This window comes from Lupinus angustifolius, chromosome LG03 (genome assembly GCF_001865875.1).
Source record: "Lupinus angustifolius cultivar Tanjil chromosome LG03, LupAngTanjil_v1.0, whole genome shotgun sequence".
Taxonomy (NCBI): domain Eukaryota; kingdom Viridiplantae; phylum Streptophyta; class Magnoliopsida; order Fabales; family Fabaceae; genus Lupinus; species Lupinus angustifolius.
This window is the reverse complement of record NC_032011.1, coordinates 26,570,746-26,593,015: the sequence shown is the minus strand read 5'-3', so window position 1 is coordinate 26,593,015 and position 22,270 is coordinate 26,570,746. Positions and strand designations below refer to the sequence as shown.

The 22,270-nt window shown below is 35.3% G+C and overlaps 4 protein-coding genes across 5 annotated transcripts; 2 read left to right on the top strand and 2 right to left on the bottom strand.

Moving 5' to 3' along the window:
* On the top strand, nt 232-6,934 carry LOC109344213 (ER membrane protein complex subunit 1). Its single transcript, XM_019582869.1, has 12 exons — nt 232-398; nt 706-833; nt 1,211-1,273; nt 2,224-2,345; nt 2,530-2,645; nt 2,730-3,531; nt 3,730-4,455; nt 4,589-4,810; nt 4,891-4,986; nt 5,079-5,273; nt 5,434-5,547; nt 6,397-6,934. The coding sequence occupies exons 1-12, from the start codon at nt 304-306 to the stop codon at nt 6,655-6,657; spliced, it is 2,940 nt and encodes a 979-aa protein (XP_019438414.1). The 5' UTR covers nt 232-303; the 3' UTR covers nt 6,658-6,934.
* Nucleotides 7,303-8,361, top strand: LOC109344212 (protein enabled homolog). The gene has a single exon (XM_019582868.1). It carries the CDS (start codon nt 7,363-7,365, stop codon nt 8,338-8,340), a length of 978 nt encoding a protein of 325 aa, XP_019438413.1. The 5' UTR covers nt 7,303-7,362; the 3' UTR covers nt 8,341-8,361.
* On the bottom strand, nt 9,785-12,827 carry LOC109344210 (protein PEROXIN-4-like). 2 transcript variants are annotated; one of them, XR_002107300.1, is made up of 7 exons: nt 12,711-12,827; nt 12,567-12,623; nt 12,162-12,281; nt 11,373-11,501; nt 10,600-10,729; nt 9,899-10,075; nt 9,785-9,866 (listed from the first exon to the last, which is right to left on the bottom strand). XR_002107300.1 is itself a non-coding variant. In XM_019582867.1 (6 exons), the coding sequence occupies exons 2-6, from the start codon at nt 12,570-12,572 to the stop codon at nt 9,987-9,989; spliced, it is 474 nt and encodes a 157-aa protein (XP_019438412.1). In that variant the 5' UTR covers nt 12,573-12,623; nt 12,711-12,827; the 3' UTR covers nt 9,785-9,986. The 2 variants fall into 2 exon arrangements, 1 of the variants encoding a protein (XP_019438412.1); XM_019582867.1 differs by having other exon boundaries at nt 9,785-10,075.
* On the bottom strand, nt 13,882-21,498 carry LOC109344209 (target of Myb protein 1-like). The gene is made up of 10 exons (XM_019582866.1): nt 21,242-21,498; nt 20,429-20,507; nt 18,804-18,902; nt 18,595-18,708; nt 18,198-18,358; nt 17,303-17,384; nt 16,455-16,540; nt 16,091-16,285; nt 14,996-15,477; nt 13,882-14,767 (listed from the first exon to the last, which is right to left on the bottom strand). Exons 1-10 carry the CDS (start codon nt 21,340-21,342, stop codon nt 14,175-14,177), a joined length of 1,992 nt encoding a protein of 663 aa, XP_019438411.1. The 5' UTR covers nt 21,343-21,498; the 3' UTR covers nt 13,882-14,174.

Genomic DNA, 22,270 nt, shown 5'->3' with positions numbered 1-22,270 from the left:
CATTTTTTCATCCACAATACTCGAACCTGAATTTTTATTTAAGGGGAATCAAATATGTATCACTTGAACCAACACCCGTTGGTACTGTAATCATATGAATAACTAAAATTGATGTAAATTCAATTTAATCCACTTTTTACACCAATTAATCACTTTTTGACTTTTTTAATCGACTAACAATTTTTTACCCGAGCCAATGTACATCGAAATGCTCCTTTATTAAATAAAAGATATAATAATTATACAAACACAAAGATCCCATTACTCTCTCCGTTTCAGTACCTCAGCTGAATCGCCATCGACATGGCGATTAGGGTTTTTCTGATTTCTCTACTCTTTCTCTCATTTACCAATCTCATCTCTGCGCTTTATGAAGATCAAGTTGGCCTCATGGATTGGTCAGTTTTCGTTCAAATCTTTTCCACCACTCTATGTCAATTTATCCGATTTTGTTGTTTTAATTTGTTTCGATTCAATCCAAAATCCACTTATAATTTCGTATTATCTATGATTTGAAAATTGTTAATCTCGTTACTACTAATTGCTACTGAGTCTAATGTTTAATTGATTTGTTGATCAATTATCATGTTAACGCACAATCATGTTTATATTCAGACATGGAAATCTCTGATTGTAATTGTTGATTTGTTTTTTATGCGTTTTGAGTATATGTGAGTGGTGAATATGTTTGTCTCATGATTACAGGCACCAACAGTACATTGGGAAAGTGAAGCATGCTGTGTTTCATACTCAGAAGACTGGGAGAAAGCGTGTTCTAGTGTCTACTGAGGAGAATGTTGTAGCTTCACTCGACCTTCGTCGTGGAGAGATTTGTAAGTCTGATTTGTTTATCTGCTCTTTCTATCTTGTTCTGTTCTGTTAATTTAGTTTTAGAAACATAATATTGTCTGTGAAGCATCAATGTGATAAGAGCTAGGAAATACAAATACATATACGACAAAGTGTGGATACAATCATATGGAAAAATCATAAAATAATTGAAAGGTTGATAAACGAAAATTATTTAAAGAGTAACAAAGTATCTGATATGGCAACCATTTTGAAGTATTGATGCTTTGTAGGATATGACCAATATTGAACTTAGTAATCTTGAAGCTGTTTCTCATAGCTTGATTATTTCTTTGTTACGATTTTGAGATTTCTTTTGTTTGGAATTAGAAAGTGCTTGACCATTTTCTGTTGCTTGCAGTTTGGAGGCATGTGCTTGGGACTAATGATGTTGTTGATGGACTTGACATTGCCCTTGGAAAATGTATTATGCTTAACCTGTGATTTTTGTTTGGTATTTTTTCTTATATGATGTTACTTCTTACTATCTTGTCTTTATTGTACTGCAGAGAAGGTATCAGTAGTTTTAGAGTTGATTATTAACACTATCTCTCATTATAAAGACATCACAAGAATGTCCTGGATTCTTGTTGTTAGATGACCCCTTGCTATTCATTTTTGTCAGTTCAGTTATCCTGAAACTCGTGTTTCGTTTGAGAATATATTTATGTTTGGATATCAACTGGTTGGTGATATTCCTCTGCTAACATATGTGTACAATAATAAGTTCTTGACCAAATTATAATGAATATATGATGTATTTTGTCTCGTGCATGCTTAGTCATATGGAATCCTATTGTTGATTTCTCTGTTGTGGTCCTCGACTGTGGAAGCATGTGAAGACCTTGAAGTCCTATTTCTATATCCTAGACACACATCATTGACGTGCTCGCTTGTCTGTATTTGTGGCAAGATATTAAACTGTTCATCTCCATTTAGTCTCAAATTAGTTATACACTTACTGTTCATCTCCATTTAGTCTCAAATCAGTTAAACACTTACTGTTCATCTCCATTTAGTCTCAAATCAGTTAAACACTTACTTTTCATCTCCATTTAGTATATACTGACTCCTGTTTAAATTTCTCTTTTTGTTATATGTACATTGGAAGACAATAATGTTCTGTGTGTCTGTTGTCCCATTGTTTTGAATATTGGTTGGTAATATGATATGAAGTCAATTTAAGGATGTCAGCATGGCCAGATCATCATCACAGACTTGCAGTGATTTCTTAGCTTGAATTTTCATTAAATATTCTATTATTCTCAACTTGCTTTTACTTTGTTAGATTGATTTGTTATGTGCATCTAGATTTAATTAAATGTTTGGGTTTTATTGGTAATCAAATTCATGATGTTCATTTAAATGTTTTAGATGTCATTACTCTGTCATCTGATGGAAGTATATTGAGAGCATGGAACCTTCCTGATGGGCAGATGGTTTGGGAGTCTTCTCTCCAGGGCTCAAAGGCATCAAAGTCAATATTGAACATTCCAGTAAGGGTGTAGTTTATTTATTTTTTAAATACATATTTTTCTCGCTTTAGTCTTGGACGTATGGTAAGGTTATTGCCTTGTGACCTGATGATCATGGGTTCAAATTCTGAAAGTAGCCTCTCTGCTTGAAAGTTCACAAGAGTTTTTCATACACATGCAGTTAACTGCAGGTTTTATTTTGCAGAAAAATTTGAAAGCTGACAAGGATGATTTGATCCTTGTCTTTGGTAAAGGGTGTCTCCATGCTGTTTCCAGCATAGATGGTGAAGTTCTTTGGAGGCATGATTTTGTGGGTGAAAGGTATGCCTGTTTGGAGGTTGATGAGCAAAGTGTTCATTCTGTATCATGATATTACCATTAATGTTGTTATCTTCATGTTTGCAGCATCCAGGTTAGCCGGATTATTCACTCTGCTGATGTGATCCTTGTAGCTGGTTTTGTTGGTTCTTCAGAGTTTTATGTGTATGAATTAAATGCTAAGAATGGAGAGCTGTTAAAGAACAATCATGCAGCACTTCCCTATGGTACTTTTGGGGAATTATTATCAGTCTCAAGTGATATTCTTGTGGTATTGGATGATACAAGGTCAAATATAGTAACACTAAACTTCAAGAATGGAGAGATTAGTTACAACCAGAAACATATTTTAGACCTCATAAAGGATTCATCTGGTCAGGCAGTAATATTACCATCAAGGCTTCCGGGGATGTTTGCATTAAAGGTCAATTCCCATGTTCTTATAGTTAAAATGACAAACGAAGGTGAGTTGGTGGTGGTGGACAAAATTAATAACGCAGCAGCTGTTAGCGATGCTTTATCAATTTCAGAGGATCAACATGCTTTTGCGTTTGTCCATCATGGAGACAATAAAATTCACCTCTCTGTAAAGGATGTCAATGATTGGAATGGTGATTTGCTTAAGGAAAGCATAGTAATAGACCGTCAAAGAGGGAATATTGATAAAATTTTTATAAACAATTATGTAAGGACAGATAGATCTCATGGGTTTAGAGCATTGATGGTAATGGAGGATCACTCACTTGTATTGGTACAGCAAGGAGAAATTGTTTGGAGTAGAGAGGATGGTCTTGCATCAGTTGTAGATGTTACAACATCAGAATTACCTGTGGAAAAGGAAGGTGTATCTGTGGCAAAAGTGGAACAGAACCTCTTTGAATGGCTTAAGGTATGCTCTTGATATATTTAATTAGGAACTCAACCTGAACTGTTGTACATTTATTTATTCGAGATGCAAACTTGTTATCTTTAGCATCTCTGTAGTGTGTGTTTTCCATTCTGTTAGCTCTATATGATCAGGGGATGTGGATGTCATTAACTACTTTTCTAATGGTGAATATTTTCTGTGCTGATTTATTATTGGAAGGGACATGTGCTGAAGCTTAAAGGAACTTTAATGATTGCAAGCCCTGACGATGTAGCAGCTATTCAAGCAATGAGACTGAGGAGTTCTGAGAAAAGCAAGATGACTCGTGATCACAATGGTTTTCGTAAGATGCTTATAGTACTTACAAGGGCAGGAAAGGTTTTTGCTTTGCACACTGGAGATGGACGTGTAATTTGGTCTATTCTACTTCGTACTCTACGTAAATCAGAAGTATGTGAACATCCAGTTGGGCTTAACATTTATCAGTGGCAGGTTCCACATCATCATGCATTGGATGAGAATCCATCTGTCCTTGTAGTTGGGCGATGTGGACCAAGTTTGGCTGCACCAGCTGTTCTTTCTTTCATTGATGCATACACGGGGGTGGAAATCAATTCCTTGAGTCATGCTCATACGGTTGCTCAAGTTATTCCCTTGCCCTATACAGATTCAACTGAACAGCGTCTCCATCTAATTATAGATGTTAACCAGCATGCCTATTTATACCCAAGAACTCCTGAAGCCTTAGATATTCTGAAACGTGAGTTTTCAAATGTATACTGGTACTCAGTTGAGTCTGATAATGGTGTTATTAGAGGTCATGCCTTGAAGAGCAACCGCAAAGCAGTGGATGAATACTCCTTTGACATGAGAGACTTATGGTCTGTAGTATTCCCATCTGAATCAGAAAAGATTATTGCAACAGTGGCAAGAAAATCAAATGAGGTAAACTTTTCTGAATTTTATATTATACTTTATTAGTCATTACGTTCTTAAAATATTATTTTTCTAACTGAGCATAATTTGCATTTATATTTTTCTAACTGTACCTCCTAAATTTGTTACTTGTTTCATCTAGGTGGTTCATACTCAAGCAAAAGTTATGACTGACTATGATGTCATGTACAAGTATATATCAAAGAATCTACTTTTTGTTGCAAATGCAGCACCAAAAGCCAGTGGGGAAATTGGAACAGCAACCCCAGAGGAGGCATGGTTGGTCATCTATATCATTGATACTGTGACTGGTCGTATATTGCATCGCATGACTCATCATGGTTGCCAGGGTCCTGTTCGTGCTGTAAGTTTTTGAACAATATGCTAATTTAAATAATGCAAAGCATGGATTGACTTTCTCTTGTATGTATATTAATTACGTAGGTATTTAGTGAAAACTGGGTTGTCTACCATTATTTTAATCTCAGAGCACACAGATATGAGATTTCAGTTGTTGAGGTCTATGATCAGTCCCGGGCGGTATGTTATTCATCTTGTATCTGTTTTTTTGGGTACATAATGTATGTTCATTCTAAATTTCTAATATGATTATGCTTGAATGTAATGCACAGGAAAACAAAGATGTATGGAAGTTTGTTCTCGGATTGCATAATCTGACATCACCCTTCTCTTCTTATTCTCGACCAGAAGTCACAACAAAATCACAATCATACTTCTTTACTCATTCTGTGAAAACACTAGAAGTGACTTCAACCGCCAAGGGTATAACCTCTAAGCAGGTTCTTATTGGAACAATTGGTGATCAGGTTAGAATTATTTGCACTACTAATTATTTGCTGTTATATGAGAACTTAAGGAAAGAAAGGGAACCGAGCTACTTTTTCCCTTGTTTAGTTTTGTTGTTCATAAAAATCTAGGCTATTTTCTTACATTTTTGCCTGCCAACTGTTTTTTTTGTTGTTTCAGGTTTTGGCACTTGATAAACGCTTTTTAGATCCCAGGCGCACACTTAATCCCTCACAAGCTGAGAAAGAAGATGGAATTATTCCTCTTACCGATTCATTGCCAATCATTTCTCAGGTATTTCTTGTGTAATCTGTAATTTCCTTTTCCATTCGGGCTATAAACAAATTCCTTGTTCAGTTGTTAATATATTTCAACATAGATTTTGGTTATGTGCATATAATATAACTGAATGAGTGATTCAGTCGTGCCATATCTTACATGAATTCTCAAAAGATTGGTATAATTTGTCTCCATTTTAAAAAAATTCTTCCTTTCATAGTACATATTAATTGGATTGCATCAGTGAGATGTGCTACTTAGAAAAATGAAAGCAAGGGGGGGTTGGAGTTCTTAGAGCTTATTTGTAGGTGCTTTTCTAATTAGAAGTACTTTTGCTCATTTTTAGCATGTTCAGATGAACTGCTTAAAAAAGAACACAAAAATAAGTACACTGTACAAGTATTCTCCTTAAGATGTGTTTGTAGCTTCTGAAGAAAGATGTTTAATGTCATGAAAAAACTGTTTAGAAATATTGTAGATAAAAAAGAACTAAATTCTTACATCCAAACAATAGTAAATTTACTTTTTGAGTACAATCCAAACATAAAATAATTTTCTACTCTCTTAAAAGGTCTTTTTAAAAACTTCACATTAAAAATATACCTTTTAAAAACAGCCAAACTAGCCCTTAATTTGGATAACCAAAAGAATAGGTGAATGGCTGTGGTACTTATCTTTAAGATAGTTCAAAGGCTAAGCAAATAAGGCACCAATGAGAATGTGAATGGCTGTGGTCTTTACTATTAGCAAGCCTGGTATGTGCTTAAGCAAATACTATGTCTCCAACTTTGAACACATTCATCTCTCTGAGCTAAATGTGCTTCTTGACATGAAATTTATACTCATTTTCTTGAATCTCTGCAGTCTTATATTACTCATTCCCTCAAAGTGGAAGGTCTCCGAGGTATTGTAACAGTGCCGGCCAAGCTGGAGTCTACATCCCTGGTCTTTGCCTATGGAGTTGATCTATTCTTTACCCAGATTGCTCCTTCGAGGACTTACGATTCACTAACTGAAGATTTCAGCTATGCTCTACTACTTCTTACAATTGTTGCACTCATTGCCGCAATATTTGTTACTTGGGTATTAGCAGAGAGGAAAGATCTACAAGAGAAATGGAGATGATCCTTCATCCATTTTTGTCCATGAATTTCTTTGACTTTGAAGTTTAAGTAGATTTATCCCAGTTTTTTTTGTTAGTTTTAAGTTCGGATATCCACTGAAAACTTGTACCTAGAATTTGGATAGCAATGTAAAATTCCACTACATTCCTTTGTTTCAGGGTGTATGGAGGATCATAATTTAAATGTTGTAAATTGACAGGTACACAGAGAATCATAGACTTTTGAGGCCAGTTGCACTGTGAAATAAGTTAGTTAATGAGATAGCTTGCTCCTTATTCAAAATGCTGAGCCTCATTTGCAACTAAAATAAGGTTTGAGAAAAATACTCTAGACCACTTTTGCAATGGTTTCCTCGGGTTTCTTTCCTTAACATTATATATTTTGATTTGTGGGTAATTTCTATAGTGGATAATATCTAGTCAATCGTCAGTACAAAGATTTATACATTGTTATATCATTTACCATTTATTTATATTACTTTTTTAAGATTAAATATGAATGACAAATGATACAATAAATGTATAAAACTCGAACATTGTGTTGTCTTTGCATTTTTTTTCTTCATTTTATGTTTTGGTAGAACCTTAAAAAAGCATTGGAATCTGAAAATGAATTATGGTTGTCCATGGTATGGGTCCCCAGTTGTGTAGTAATGAATACTAATGTTGACATGTATTACTCTTAGTTTCCACACTTGACAATCACAATGAAAACCCATCATCAACCTAAGCATCTCAAGACCCAGCTATTCTCATGCGGCTTCTTCCGCCACTGCACTCAAACCGTTCTCAGCCCCACCGGTGCCACCCTCCACTCCCCACCCCTCCCTCTCTCTCACACTCCTCCGCCACAACAACCACCACCACCACCACCAACACCACCGCTAGATCAATGCGAATCCTCCACCTCCTCCGCTTCCTCTTCTTCCTCCACCACCTCCCAAAGCTTCACCCAATGGAGATTCTCTCTCCCTTCACACTCTCCTACTCCTAACAACAACAACAACAACACACTCACTTTCACTCCCACTCCTCCAATTCAAACCCGACCCGACCCGATTCCAAATCTTGAAGAATTGTTTCACATTTCGGAGCTCCAACTTAGCTCCGGATCCGAACCTGACCAGACCGAAGCTTTACATCTTCTAGAACGTTCTCTCGTACCTAACCCTCCTCAACACCAACCACCTTGCCCTCCAAACCTAATGCGCCACGTCATCAGTAATTTAAGGTCACCAACGGGGGCAAAACTGTCAACAAAAATTCTCTTCGCGCTATGTTTGTCCGAGTCCAATCGGCGCGTGGCGGTTGAATCCGGGGCTGCTGGAGCGGTGGTTGAGTCGGTCACGGAGTTTGACGGAGCTCCGGCTGGGAGGGCGCTGGCGGCGTTGGAGCTTATGTGCACGGTGGCGGAGGGGGCGGAGGAGGTGAGGGCTCACGCTCTGACGGTGCCGGTGATGGTGACCATGATGGGGAAGACAGGGGCGCGTGGTAAAGAGTACGCGATCGGTGTGCTGGCGGTGATATATGGCGGAGTGGCGACGGGGAGACAGACGGCACCGCCGGAAGAGGTGGCGCGTGCGGTGGAGCTGGCATTGCAAGAGGAGTGCAGTGAGAGAGGGAGAAGAAAGGGAGCACAGCTATTGAAGACACTGCAACAACTTTCTGAGACTGAATCAAATTAAAATGAAGATTATAATAAAATTATTTAATCTTTCTTCTGCTGCTTTTTATTTCTAGTTTAATGACTTAATGTATGCTTATAATAACTTATATTGTATTTGATCCATCATTATTATTACCTTCCCAAAATCTACATCATAGTTGTTACTATAATTGTTGATTTTATGAATCCAACATTCAAATGTGATAGTATTCAATAGATAAATAATCAAGGGATTCTCTAATATTAATTCTCATCACTTATTAGATATCAATCAACCCAAAAAACTTATAAGATATCAAAAATTGTATGTGGAAGGAGTCTATGAAAAGTAATTTTCGATGTTACATTTTGTTACAATTTTCGATGTAATTGATTACTTTATATTCATGTCCTGAAAATGAGAGCATGTTAGGCTCACGTGGAGTGGGGTTAAGTTTCAGAAATTGCTGAATATGTGTGTTTCTTCTGTAAGAAAGATGTCAGATATGTGTGTTTCAGAGAGTAATGGCTCCATTTCCTGCACACCCTTTACACATGGTCGCATGATTGGTCGGAAAATAAATATATATCTTGTGTGGGGCTAGTAAATTTTGGTGTTGCACTCTGTTAGGTGGGTGTAGTAATTTGACCAAGTTTAGGTGAATCTTTTTAATGTTGTGAAAATAAGTAGTATATAACCATTTCATCCAATGTCAGAGTAATTTACTCATATTATCTTAACAAAGTTATATCTTGGCCTGGACACAGTTCATTATATTATGTTCCAATGCTACCTCAAGATGTATCATTTGAATTTACACAGTTACAGATTACAGCATGATGTAAGAATATATGAGCCATGCAGGAGGGAAATGTTATTCATAATTAAACATGATTTATATTAAAGTATATGGTTTCATTCGATCCATTTTATCAACCTTATATGGTGAAGCTAAGATTAGTTGTTATATTATATATAAAAAATTAGAATATAAATTAATGTTGTCATAAGGGAGTGGAAAAGTAGTTGTGGTAAAACATGTTAGAGTCTTAAATAAGAATATTGAAATTGGATTATTTAAATTTCAGGGGTGGAAAAACATATTAGTGACAATTGCATTACAATTTGCAAGTTTTAAAAATATATGTAGTAACACCCTGCCCTTACTCTTTCTAAGAGAGTCAGGTAAAATGGCAACAGGGGTTCCTTTCAAGAAATTTTAAGGGCCTTCAACTCTTTTTTTCAGGAACCAGTTTTAGGCCTTTAATCTAAATAAAGAATCAATCATGCGAGTTGAGCTCAGTTCTAGCAGAGGGCTAGATTTGATAGTCAAACCTACTCTCTCTCTCTCTAAAAGGTCAAGGATTTTTTAAAACGACATTTGTTGGGAAGGACAGTCACACCCCGATAGGGATTAGTTCCTTACTCAAAAGGTGGGGGAATATCCTTGGTATTACCAAAAAAAACCTACACTTTCTTGTACAAGTCACAACTCTAACATAAAACAAACAATGAAAGCCATGTCTTCAAATGCATACATTTAAAAAAATCAAGACTACAACAAAGAACAATTGTTCCTATTACTAACTTATCATTATCACAAGTCTTTGGACTCAAACACATAGTACATTCATATACTCTCCCAATAGCCTAGACAAACATTGGAAAAAGTTATCTGAAATAATTCAACCTTTCTTTGGCATTGCAGCAAGCCTAGTGTACATTCTTGCCATGGACTGGAACCCTCTAACATCACCTGAACGCAGAAGATTACCTGTGACACCAAAAGAAAATAAGTGGAAAAATTAGTCCTTTTTCATAGTACAACTTTTAATATCATAACATAGGACGAGTGCATTTATTTGGGATGAGTTGAGGGCTTAAGGACTAGAATTTCTTTATTTTCCCAAGAATTTGGAAATGCAGTACCAGATGGTTCTATAACCATGTGACAAATGCAGTCAAAGACAAGAAAGATCTCCATTAAGTGAAACAATTGATTCTAGTGCTCCACTACCTCAACTTATTGTCTTGGACACAATTGATAAACATGTGAAAGTTTAAAATAGTTAATCAGCACATCTTTTGCATTTTCAAATCCAACTTCAATCTGATCTCCCATAATCAAAGATGAAAAACACTAACGTGGAGTATGAGTATCATATGGATTCAAGTCTCTTTTCTTTCAGTTCATTTTTTTTCATTTGGGGAGTGGGAAAGGATAATAAAACATCCTTTTGATTCCATGAAACAAGAGACAAATGAGAAGAACATAAGGAGTGGAGAAAGTTTGCGAACCTGAATCACAATTCAGTGGGCTGTCAGGTTCTGGATGGGCCATCAAAGCAATTATAGCCCTACAGACAGACTGAAGAGTCCAAGCTGGGCTCCAAGCATTTTTCAAGATATCAAGACAAATCTCCCCGGTCTGGAAAATTACAAAGATATTTAAATAGCATTCACGAAAAAATTTCAAGACACCAATTCAATAGAAGAGTTACCTATCAAACTTACAATGAACTAAATGAAAACCAAAATCGATCATTGAAGCTTTTACCCAAAAAAATGTCAGTTAAGCAAACCAAATTTAAATCAATAAGCGACTCCAGTGAGTCTTTTATGAAACTCAAGGAGGTAAACAATAGGCATAGAGCTAAGTTTTAGCTAACTTATCAGCCTTCCATGAATTGCCAATGCTTCAGTCTTCCAGCCATATAGAAAGTAACTAAGACAGCTGAGACCATGTCCCCATAGGCAAATACTCATCGATCACAAATATCATACATGTGCACTAAAGCAAGTTTATGTTAGAAGTTGTAAACTTGTTCATTTTAACATTGACGCTTGATAGCAGGGAGTACCAGGGTATCTAAACTCATCCACTCCCTACCATACAACTATTAGAAACATTTTAAACAACCACTTAGATGGATAAAGTCAAATATCATTCATCTGTGAAATAGATTATGACAACCTATTTCTCCTCAGAAATATATGAACACACTTTATATGTATGAGACAGTAGCAGCAAACAAAAAATTTACAGTTACTTAAAAAGGGACTCATCCCACCTTAAAATGCACATTTGGGTGAAATATTTTAGTCAAAAATCGGACTTGAGGCGGCTGTAAAGGATACTGCTCTGGAACAGAAAAAGCAAGCTGAAAGACACCTTCCTCGTAAGGAGTTTCCGAGGGTCCCTAAAACAAAACCAAATGTCAGAATCATCACAACACAGACTAGTTGAATATCTTAAGATGCTAACTCTTGTAAAGAGTCTAAGGTCGTATTTGATGAGCGGATAGAAGCTCTGTTCTCTTTGGCTCCACCCTTTTAGTGAAAACCAAAATGTCTTACTTTTTAACTCTATTGTCTTGTTCTCCAATACAACAACAATAACAACTTAGTCTTTATCCCATTATGTGGAGTCGGCTAAATGGATCGGATGATGCTGTAATGTTTTATCTAAATCGTGTTCATCGACAAAGCATTAATCTCTAAGTCTTTCTTAATTATTCCACCTATGATTTTTCTTGGCCTCCTCCATCCTCTAGGAATTAGACTAACTTCCATTTGAAATTTTGAACTATTCTCCTTACGGAGGCTTCTACTGGTCTCCTCCGCACATGTATAAACCACCTAAGGCATAAATCTACAATCATTTCAACAATAACAGCTACTCCAACTTTCGCCCGAATACATTCATTTCTAACCTTATCATATCCGGTGTATCCAATCCTCAAATGCAATGTTCTCATCCAACGAAACATTGTCTTGTCCTCTAATATTTATAAAATAGACCAAACATAGAGCAGACCTAGATTCTAACATGTCTAGGGGAAGCATCTTAGTGTGCATACCTTGATGAGGGCATTCCATTTAAAAATGTTAGAATCATCACAGACTAGTGTAATATCAGGATCCGCCGATTTCTCTCGTTGCACCTCTTTGTACTCCTTGAACAACCTTGCCCGCGAAGCCTGCAACAAAAAAACACAATTCACAGTTACTAATCAAGTATATCACAAATTTACAATTGCAGGTGATAACAAAAAAATCATGTGTACAGAAAATAAACACACAAATCCAATTTTTAGCATCACCAGCATGCTGCAACTTAATTCAAACCACACTGTCTTTCATATAACATAAAAATTACATTCATTTCAGATTACCTAGAAAAATAACTATTCAATTGAAAACACTAAAAGATTAGGTTATTCAAAAAAATTGCATCCATAACATAACATAACATATAATCTAACCTGCATGCTGAATATTATGCAGAAAGTGGGGAATAATCTTCTTCAGAGTGAATTAAACTGTGTGATTAAGAAAAACATTTTATTAAATCGAATTTCGATGAGAAAACAAGTAACGATGACTATGGAGGAATTAAAATATCGTACCGTGACGAATGGTACGTTTGGATTTCGCGAGTTAAAGAAAGGAAACAAATGAATCGCGATATAGTGAATTATGGATCGCGATATGAAGAGATGAAAAATAAAATGATTTAATATGTGTAAATATTTTTTACACTGAATCAATCCTCCATCATTAACTCAATGCATATATTTTAAAGTCAAAGTAAAATTGGAAAATTACAAGACCAAGGGCCCCACAACCTCTGGAAATGTCATCACACCTACCACTCTCTTAATTTTTCATTTTTATAAGTTTTTTAATAGTAGATTCATAATATTTTAAAAGACAAATCATATATTATATTACCAATCTTCCTACACATTACACAATAACAAGTTAATAATTTGTCTACAACTGAAATTATCATTTATATTGTAAGATATATTATTACTCAATTTAATAACTACTATTATTTTATGAGTGTAATTTTTATATGACATCAGTATAAAATTTGATGTGATGTTATTATATTATTTATCATTCATATATGAATAATAAATTAAATAATAATGATATAGAAAACTATTAAACTGAGAGTCTTGTTTTATTTTCAGCCATGATGAAATTAGTGAGAAGGAGCATAAAGTCTATTCATTTTCCACGATTAGGCAAGAAACACACTTCATTTTTTGTCCACTTTTCTCTCTTGAATTTAGTCTCTCATTTTTTTCGAACTTGATTCAAAATTTGGTCCACTTTGGAGGGTCAGTGGAATATGAAAATCTTAAATCTTCTCTGCCCAGAGAGATAGTGAACAGCATTAGGTCCATTTTGCCTCCGTCACATAATGATGGACCTGATATGCTGGTTTTAGATCATAGGATAGTAGCACTGAACAATTCACATTTAAAGACGCATATATCATTGTTTCAGGTCATAATAGCAACCTATAGAGGCTTCATTTATGGAGAGTTTTGCATGATGGTTTCCTCACTAGTGCCCGTCGTAGTCTTTGGATTCATGAGCCTCTGGAGTGTCTCTCTTGCTCAGCCTCTATCGGAACGTCTCTTCATGTAATTCATGATTGGGCGAAATAGAGCGCAAAGTTGTTTTGGATGAGGAAATAGGGAATACATTTTGAATGAATAATTGACTGGAGACCCAGTTCATGAATTTTCATCCTCAATTTTAAGGGAAGGCCAAAACGATTTATAACCATAAAAACTCCCATAAGAAAAGAGGACGAAGATAAATTTCAAAACTACAATTACACCCTATGGATGCTCTCTAGCCATTTTTTCCATCCAAAATTTTCAATCTTTTCTCTCTAGAACAAATGTACCCAAAATCTAATGCCAATTGCCAGATAAGCAACACAATATGTGACAATAATAACAAAAGGAAATATACATATATTAAAATTAATATAAGTAAAATGAAAATCAGAGAGAGAAATTAGGACAAGAGTTACGAAACAGGTGAAAAATGTAAACGCAGTCGCAGTCCTACATGCTACCGGCTCGGCCAGGAGGAGATTTTGGCTTCACTTTTGCCATGTTAACAAGGTCCCCAAATAAATTATCCTCTGGCTTGGAAGGTTTCCCAGATGGCACATAAGATGCAGCAGAAACCTGATGTGAATTTCTCAGACCACTATCATCTCTCATAGATAGACCATACATTTGCTGCTCAACATATTGAACCCCTTGTTGCTGACCATAGCCATATCCCGTGAATTGGTTGCCATACATCTGTTGTGGATACATGGACACAGCAGAACCATTTTGCATTTGATGTGGAACCATTCCCACATAGGGACCTGCAGCACCTTGAATATACTGCGGGTGCATGCCGACTTGATTGCTTTGACCAACATGGTTATTGATTGTTGACAAATGGCTGTTAGCATTTGGCTGCATGTACATACCAACGGCGTGGTCATTTCCCATTGCTTGAGGTCCCTGGGGATATGCAGCATTCTGTACCATTTGAGAGGCTTGCAGTGGTTGTGGATATGGAGTGCCTGCTACTGGACTACCATTGTCTGCGGGTTGAGATTCCCATGGAGGCAGCGGCAATGATCCAATACTCGGTGTACCTGTTAACCAAAAAATAAAAAAGTGAGTAATGCATGAAACATCAAAGCACAAATTCCATACTGTAGTATACTCCAAAACCCAACCAGTCACCAACCCAGCAAATCACTGCCGGTCAGTTGCGAAAGAAAATATTGACGACATGTGAATAACCAACATAAAAAGCAGTATTGCTAAAATAAAGAGAATATAGTTGTGAAATGATTTGAGCCAAAGAAGCATAAATGCACCGTGAAATGGTGAAGGCGGTTGCTGCTGCACGGCCTGACCACTCCAGGCAGGATCTATGCTTTGTGTATATGGTGAATGCTCGTACCGAGGTGAGCCCCCATTTGGCACATTTCCATTGGGGTAAAGTGCACTTGGAGATATGAAAGTTTGCTGTTGTTGAAATTGGGGACCTAATTGATTGGTTTGGCTAGCAACATTAGTTGGCTGGGCGTTGACAGCAGTTGATGCATTGTTACTATTAGAAAACATATCAAAAAGAACAAGAGCATTCTGTTGAGACATAGGACTGGTTGGCTGCTGTTCTCCTACAGGAACAAGAGCAAGTGAATTCTCTGTTTTTGGTGAGTTATAGTCATCACCACTGAGCAGATCCCATTTGGGATCAATCTTTGCAGGGAGAGCAGATCCATTTGATGTGGGAGGTGCAGGTAGCAATAACTGATTCAATGTCTGGGACCCTGCTTCAGCATTAGAAGAGGATCTGCAAAAATATATAAAAATGAAGGAAGAACCATATAGAAGGCACAAGAGAAGCCAGGTTATTGTCAAGTCATATATGAATGTAGTTTCCTAAATCAATCTACATTTGCATATTTATACAAGAAAGAACATAAATGCAAGTCTGCAGTCAAAACTAAAACTTAAGACCTAGTTCATCACGGCAAGAGACTAAACATTTGATTAATGATGCATGAAGTAAACTACAAAATTGGCGACTTCTGATAGTGGCATATAACACTCTCAAGTGAAAATCTAGAAAAGGTCAGAATATAACAAAAATAAAAGAACAGCACAGAACTTCACAAAACTTAGCTTTAAAGCCAACCGTAAAAAATCATTTTCAATTCTATTTCTAATAGCAAAAACATTGTTCCATTAGAATAAATATAAACTATATTTAGGAATGCCACGTATAATTTGGAATTTATTTTGAATTATAAAATTTAAAATGCCAAGAAAATAGCAAATGATAATGAATTACATTGGTTCCAATAGGGTAAAAATGAATTATTTGAATTCCAATTGGGTAACTGATAGTCACAAATGCCAACGAATGCAGAGAAATTATGGAGAACAATACTAAAGACACCAACCCATGAGTTTGATTACTAGTATTTCCCGTATCAACCAAAGGACCATCAACATCTACAAGTGCTCCAGAAGGTTCAATCTTAGGTTTCTCAGTGTGATTTTGAGCAGAAGTTCCTGAGGAAATGGATTCATGCTTGGCTAATAGACGCTGCAGATCATCATTTAGAGAAAGTCCTTGACATAGCAGTGATTCGTCCCTGGAAAATAAACAGAGAAACACCATAATAAATAACCTGGATACTTTTTCTTTGGATTTAGAAAAGGAATTTAAGTAAGAGTGCACTTCACATGAATCAAACAAATAAAGAATAGAAAACATGGCCATAGTTATATCATAATGATAGGAAAAGGGACATCAGATCTTACGTAGTTGAGTTAACAAGGTGTACCACTCTCTGCTTGTATGTTCGACATTGTTCCACCAGATCAACAATAACCTCCTGACTAAGTCCCTACAAATAGAAACAATCATACTCGACATGTCACAAAGGAGTTTGAATTTTAAACATGATAACCAATGGTCACTTGGATTTAAATGTTTAAAGGAGGACATTTTAAGTGCCTGTTTGCTGGCGGGTTCAGAAAGGCCACATCAACTGCCAAACTAAAGTACCAAAGAGCCCAATTATATCAAAAGACCAAATATACTTGGCCAAGTTACAATTTTCATATCAGCAGCTTCTACTCAGTTTTAAGCTGATACCAAAGCTTTTAACTGTCAATTTTAGTTCCATGCCAAAACTTTTCAATGTTTTATGCCTTATAATAGTAGTACCAGTAATGGAAACCTGAACCAGTTTTGTCCCCATAAAACAATTTTCACAACCCTGTGAATAACTATCCTACCCATAAGTCGGCAGCTATAGCTCAAAAAACTACAGTTGGGGGGCACATTAACATAACTTCAATCATTCAGGGATTAATTTCATTCAATGAATCATTTTGGAATGAAAAGAAAACATAAATTTTTTGAAGCATAAAATGTGCAACTCGGTGAATATAAACCATACTCCACTGAATAATTTTATTCATAAACATCATAATTAGAATATCTGCCTATGTGTGCTTCATGCTATACATAGACCATAGTCAGTCCAAAGCCCAGATAAAAGGTGAAGGTTGTGTTAGGCGGTCGACAACCAATATAAAACTTTGTTGAATCTCTATGAGATGGATATACATAATAATTAGAATGTTTGAATTGAACATCTTACTTCTTTATTATCAGGATCTATCGCATTGAGCATTTCAGAAAGAACATCCATAATACCGCGTGCATTCTGAATTTCAGTCAAACTGGCAATAGAAATTTCAATTAAAGGAAATCAATGCATAATTACATATGGTAATCAGGAATACATAGCATAATTGTTATCATCATATCATAATAATAATAGCAATTGCAGAAAGCCTGATCTTTATAGCAACAGCGTACATATAAAAAGTAGCATATGCTCATTAAACTACAAAGAAAAGAGGTGAATGTAGTTTAAATCCATTGAAATTATTTCAGCTCAAGTTCTTACCAGTTTAAAAGAAACTGGTGAATTTATCCAGACTAGGAAACAAAATATACTGTTGGTATTGTCATATAAAGAAACAACCAAGAGGGGGCTTTAAATCTAATTATCCATCACTTTTTCAGGTAGACAGATACACATAGATCTAGGGGAAAATGGGCAAGTTTTTTTTATTAAAAAACAGTTAAATATGGATTCCTTCCTTAAGCTAAATTTTGCATGCTTATCTTTTACTTACCACTTGCTATCTAAACATCACCTAACTTTGCTTGACATTTCAGGAAAAAGATGATGCAACAATCATCTCAATTTAAAAAAGGGATACGGCAAGGCCAGTTATAAATTTAAAAATAAAATATAAAAAAACATGTAGCTTCAAAGTGTGTCATGAGCTGCAAAAAAAAAAAGCTGTCACGTACAACAGATATAGTTATGATACATGACCACACTGCAAAAAACATACTTATTTTATTATTTAACACATTCTGTCAAACAAAGATCTGTTACAAGTACAAAACTAAGAATATGAATCAACAAAATTAAGTCAACTTCTTTTCAGATGATAACAAAAAAGGAGGTAGAAATGTACCTTAGGGTTGGAAAATCCGACTCTGCAGAGGATTCAGCTGTGCCCTGAGAAGCATCAGAATCACGTACATTTTGAGGGTATGATGCCAATGGATGTGTTTGTAGTGGTGTGAATACAGGTGCAGATGGCTCAGACCTTTGAGGGAATACTGTCCCAGCACGCTGAAACAAACAAATCCTTAAGAGAATAAAACAACTAGACAAAAACAATAATTTTGACAAGGTTTATGCAAATATTCCACTGTGACCATTATCACTCAAATCCCAGAAAAGCAATCAGATGAGAACATTATGTCCAAAACAAATGTTCAAATGAACTGTTTTCCTTCCTGATCATAATGGTAACTGAATAGGAAATACTGAAAAAAATCTAAGCATTTAGCTTGTGGTAAACATACCAACAGTTCCTGGTATGCAGCATAATACTGTGGATATCTTGCCCTTGCCCCTCCAAAAGCTTCTTGCCATGTATCTATTAGAGTCAGTATCTTCTCTCTAACATGAGGATCAGGCTACAATTGACAAGACAAATAACATAAAATATTTTACAAGATGAAAGCAAGTATAACATAAAAAGGCTATGATAACATTTAAGAAATATGAATACCTTCTTCTTAACTATTTTCACCATCTCATGAAGAATATCTCTCTCTGCAACATGCATGTGAACAATGTCCCCGCAATTCTTTATAATAGTCTCCAGCAGCTAGAATATAGCAGACCAGTAGAAAACCAAATGATCTTTTTCTAGTTGTTAAAGATGATACAGAAAAGCAGATTATATGAAGAGCAGAAAGAATCCTTCCTATCTGAACAATCATAATTTAGACAGCTAGTGAAGCATGGCAAAAAGGAAAATAGAACACACTGCTAACGACTCAGCTCCACAAGCATAGTGTTATGGTGAAACACTGATATTTTGAACATCAAAAGGAAAGTAGCATACTAAAGAAAATGTCTAAAAACCTTCACGTAACGCACACTCGAACAAACAGTGTCCAGTTGATATTAGGATAATTTAATTGCTTGCTATTCAATTCTAACAAAATGACTCGACTCCACTACAACTCAACCACTTAGAACTTGTAACGGAAGCCAATATTTCATATCTTTTTTTAAAGAAATCCCTAATTGCAACACTGTATCATATTTTAATGGTCCCCAATAAAACAATCATGTAGAAACATTTGATGTCAAAACAATCCCCAAACATAATAAAGCAATAAAAAGGCAGATAATGATCACACAAATATGCATGATACAAGAAATCAACTACTGAAAAACAAAGGAGGCTGACTGTAATTAAACATTAAGTTTCTGTTTGAGATATTTTAGATTATTACTGTTCTTAGGACTGTAGCGGCATTATTTTATGTTTGATTTTTACTCATGTCTTATAGAATCACATCTATTCTAATGGTCAGGATTTATTATAAATTAGGGTTTCTATAGCTCGGACTTTTGTTGAAGATTTTTCATTTACTCTCTCTGATTTCAAACCAGAAGACATTTCCTCTATGGCTGTGTTTTGGATATCCTTCCCCTTTCTTTTCTCTCCATATTTCTCAAATCCTAAAAATTTAACCTTAGGGGCTTATCTAACACCTTCACATGTTGTTAGAGAATGACAGCAATAAGAGATTGGAAGTTGTGAGTGCAGGAAATTATATAAGGCATATAACTTACTGTTAGGAGGATATCTTTCAGATTAGTAAAATCCTAACCTATTACAGGTATTCCTAGAATTTAATATTCCCATTTTCTTCCCAAGATGAAAACAACATTAGGAAGATATAGAACAATTTTGGTTTTACATTCTTCATTCCTTTAGAACAGTCCTTTTCTTTCAACAATTCAGTAAGCATACTACTGCAACTAAGAAGACACCAAAACAACGATCTATGTAAAATTTCACTTTATCACAAAAGTTTTCACCACTTATTTATCGGCCAACATAAAAAACAAAAAGGGTGACCCATTGCACGGGGCTCTCACCTAGTAGGGTCTAGGAAGAGTACATGTATGCAGACTTACCCTCACAAACAGAGAGAGTAAGGATATATCCATTCCATACAAACAGAGAGGAACATTAAAAAATAAACTGAGCCAAATTTTCAGATTAAAATGAAATCTGAAGAAAAAAACAAATAAAGGATACATAAACCATAAAGCAGCTTGAATAATATTACGATATGAGTTGAAAAAACATATAAATGAAGTATATGTGCTTACAGTTAGTGCAAGAAGTTGACTTTTAGAATTTCTACTCCCAATCCGCTTCTTTATACCTTTTACAACATCCTTTGCTTGCCTGATAAATCACAACCAAACTGAGTTCTCAACTTGAAAGTGCAGAGCGAGAAGAAAACTAAAAACAATATACACAATGGCAGTTCAGCATTTATATAAGTGAAAAGAAAAGAAAAAGAACAATTCATTTACAAACTCAGGATTCTATAGAAACATAAATATGCACAAATTGAAATAACTTGTAATCAACTTAAAAACATAATATCAGATTTCCAAATTTCGAAACATAACCGAATAGGCACAGACACGAAAGTGACTAAAGTATTAGCTATTAAACATGACCGAATTTAGAAAGTGACAAATTCCAAAACATAACTGAATAGCCACAAATATTAGGACCGCATAGAAATTTGTAGAATTCATATTAGTCAAGCCATCATTCTGGTGAAATCACAACGATCAGAGGAGAAATACAATCAGTTTGAAATCAAATTTTCATAATCGGAGGTATTTGCTGTTCCATTGCCTATCAGCAATGGAAAAGTGAAATCACAACGATCAGAGAAGGAATATCATCAACACTAATTCCATTATATAACTTAGCTATCAAAATCCATTCATATTAAACAGAATATAACATAAATCTTAATCACTCACTTTTTACTTCGGATTTTGCCATTAACTAACCGCAAAAACAATGCACTATTCGATCAAATACACAAAAATTCAAAATAAGAATAAGAAAATTACGCACTAAAAACACGTGTTGTGAATTAAATATGATAGATTAAATACCCAGGGTCACGATTGAGTACGTCACAGATCTCGATGTTCAAAGCCCAATCAGGACCGATTAGCATGTCACTCGTCGCACGAGCCACCAACGGATTCACCATATCTGCTCAACGACGAAGAATCGATCGGAGAATCAAAATTTTCCGGTGACGGTGAAAGAAATTCCGACACGATCGAAGAGAATTCCGGCGATATCCCAACACAGGATGTAACAACCTTTCTTCTATCTGTCTCTCCCTCGAAGATTTTGGATATACAGATGAATTCCATGGGAAAAGTAGGGGTATAATCGGAATTAAAAAAGTGGAGGAATGCTCTTATCCAATGGTTACGCTTCACGTGTGACAGTGAATTTTTCCCCTTAATCCTTCGGGTACGGAGGGAGGTAATTTTGTAATCATCTCGATTTCGAGATTAACAAGTGTCATTCACATAAATTGAATATTAGTCATTCAAACAATAATAAAACTAAAGGAATACCTAAATATATTCTAATCAATTTGAGAATCGTGATTTCCGATCTAGATGGAAGAGACTTCAACAAATCTTCATTAATCTCATTATACTAAATGAAAAAAAAAAATTAAATGCAAAGATAATGCATTTTGTTGGGAATATAAAAAACATTCCATATATTCCTTATTTATCAAGCATGACGATTAATAAAAGGATTTAGAATATTCTTTTCATATTTGTTTTTCGGATGGTTATTTTCATGCATGAGTAGAGGAAGGTGACCAAGGTCTCTTCAAGACATTTATTGCTACAATTCAAAGAATGTTAAGTGTGGTAATAAATGTTGAGTAGTGAATAAACTATCACAGAAAATATGAATGTAAAAGTTATTTGGGGTGAAGATGGAGAAATGAAATTCTTACATCATATCATGGCTAAAAGTAATTTAAAGGATAAGAAGCCAAATATATATGGATTATGTGAAGGATGAAAAGAGAGTAAAAATATAGCCTTAGCTTATATTTACAAGATTGAAATGAAATTATCCATTAACTCATCTAGTTTGTGACTAAT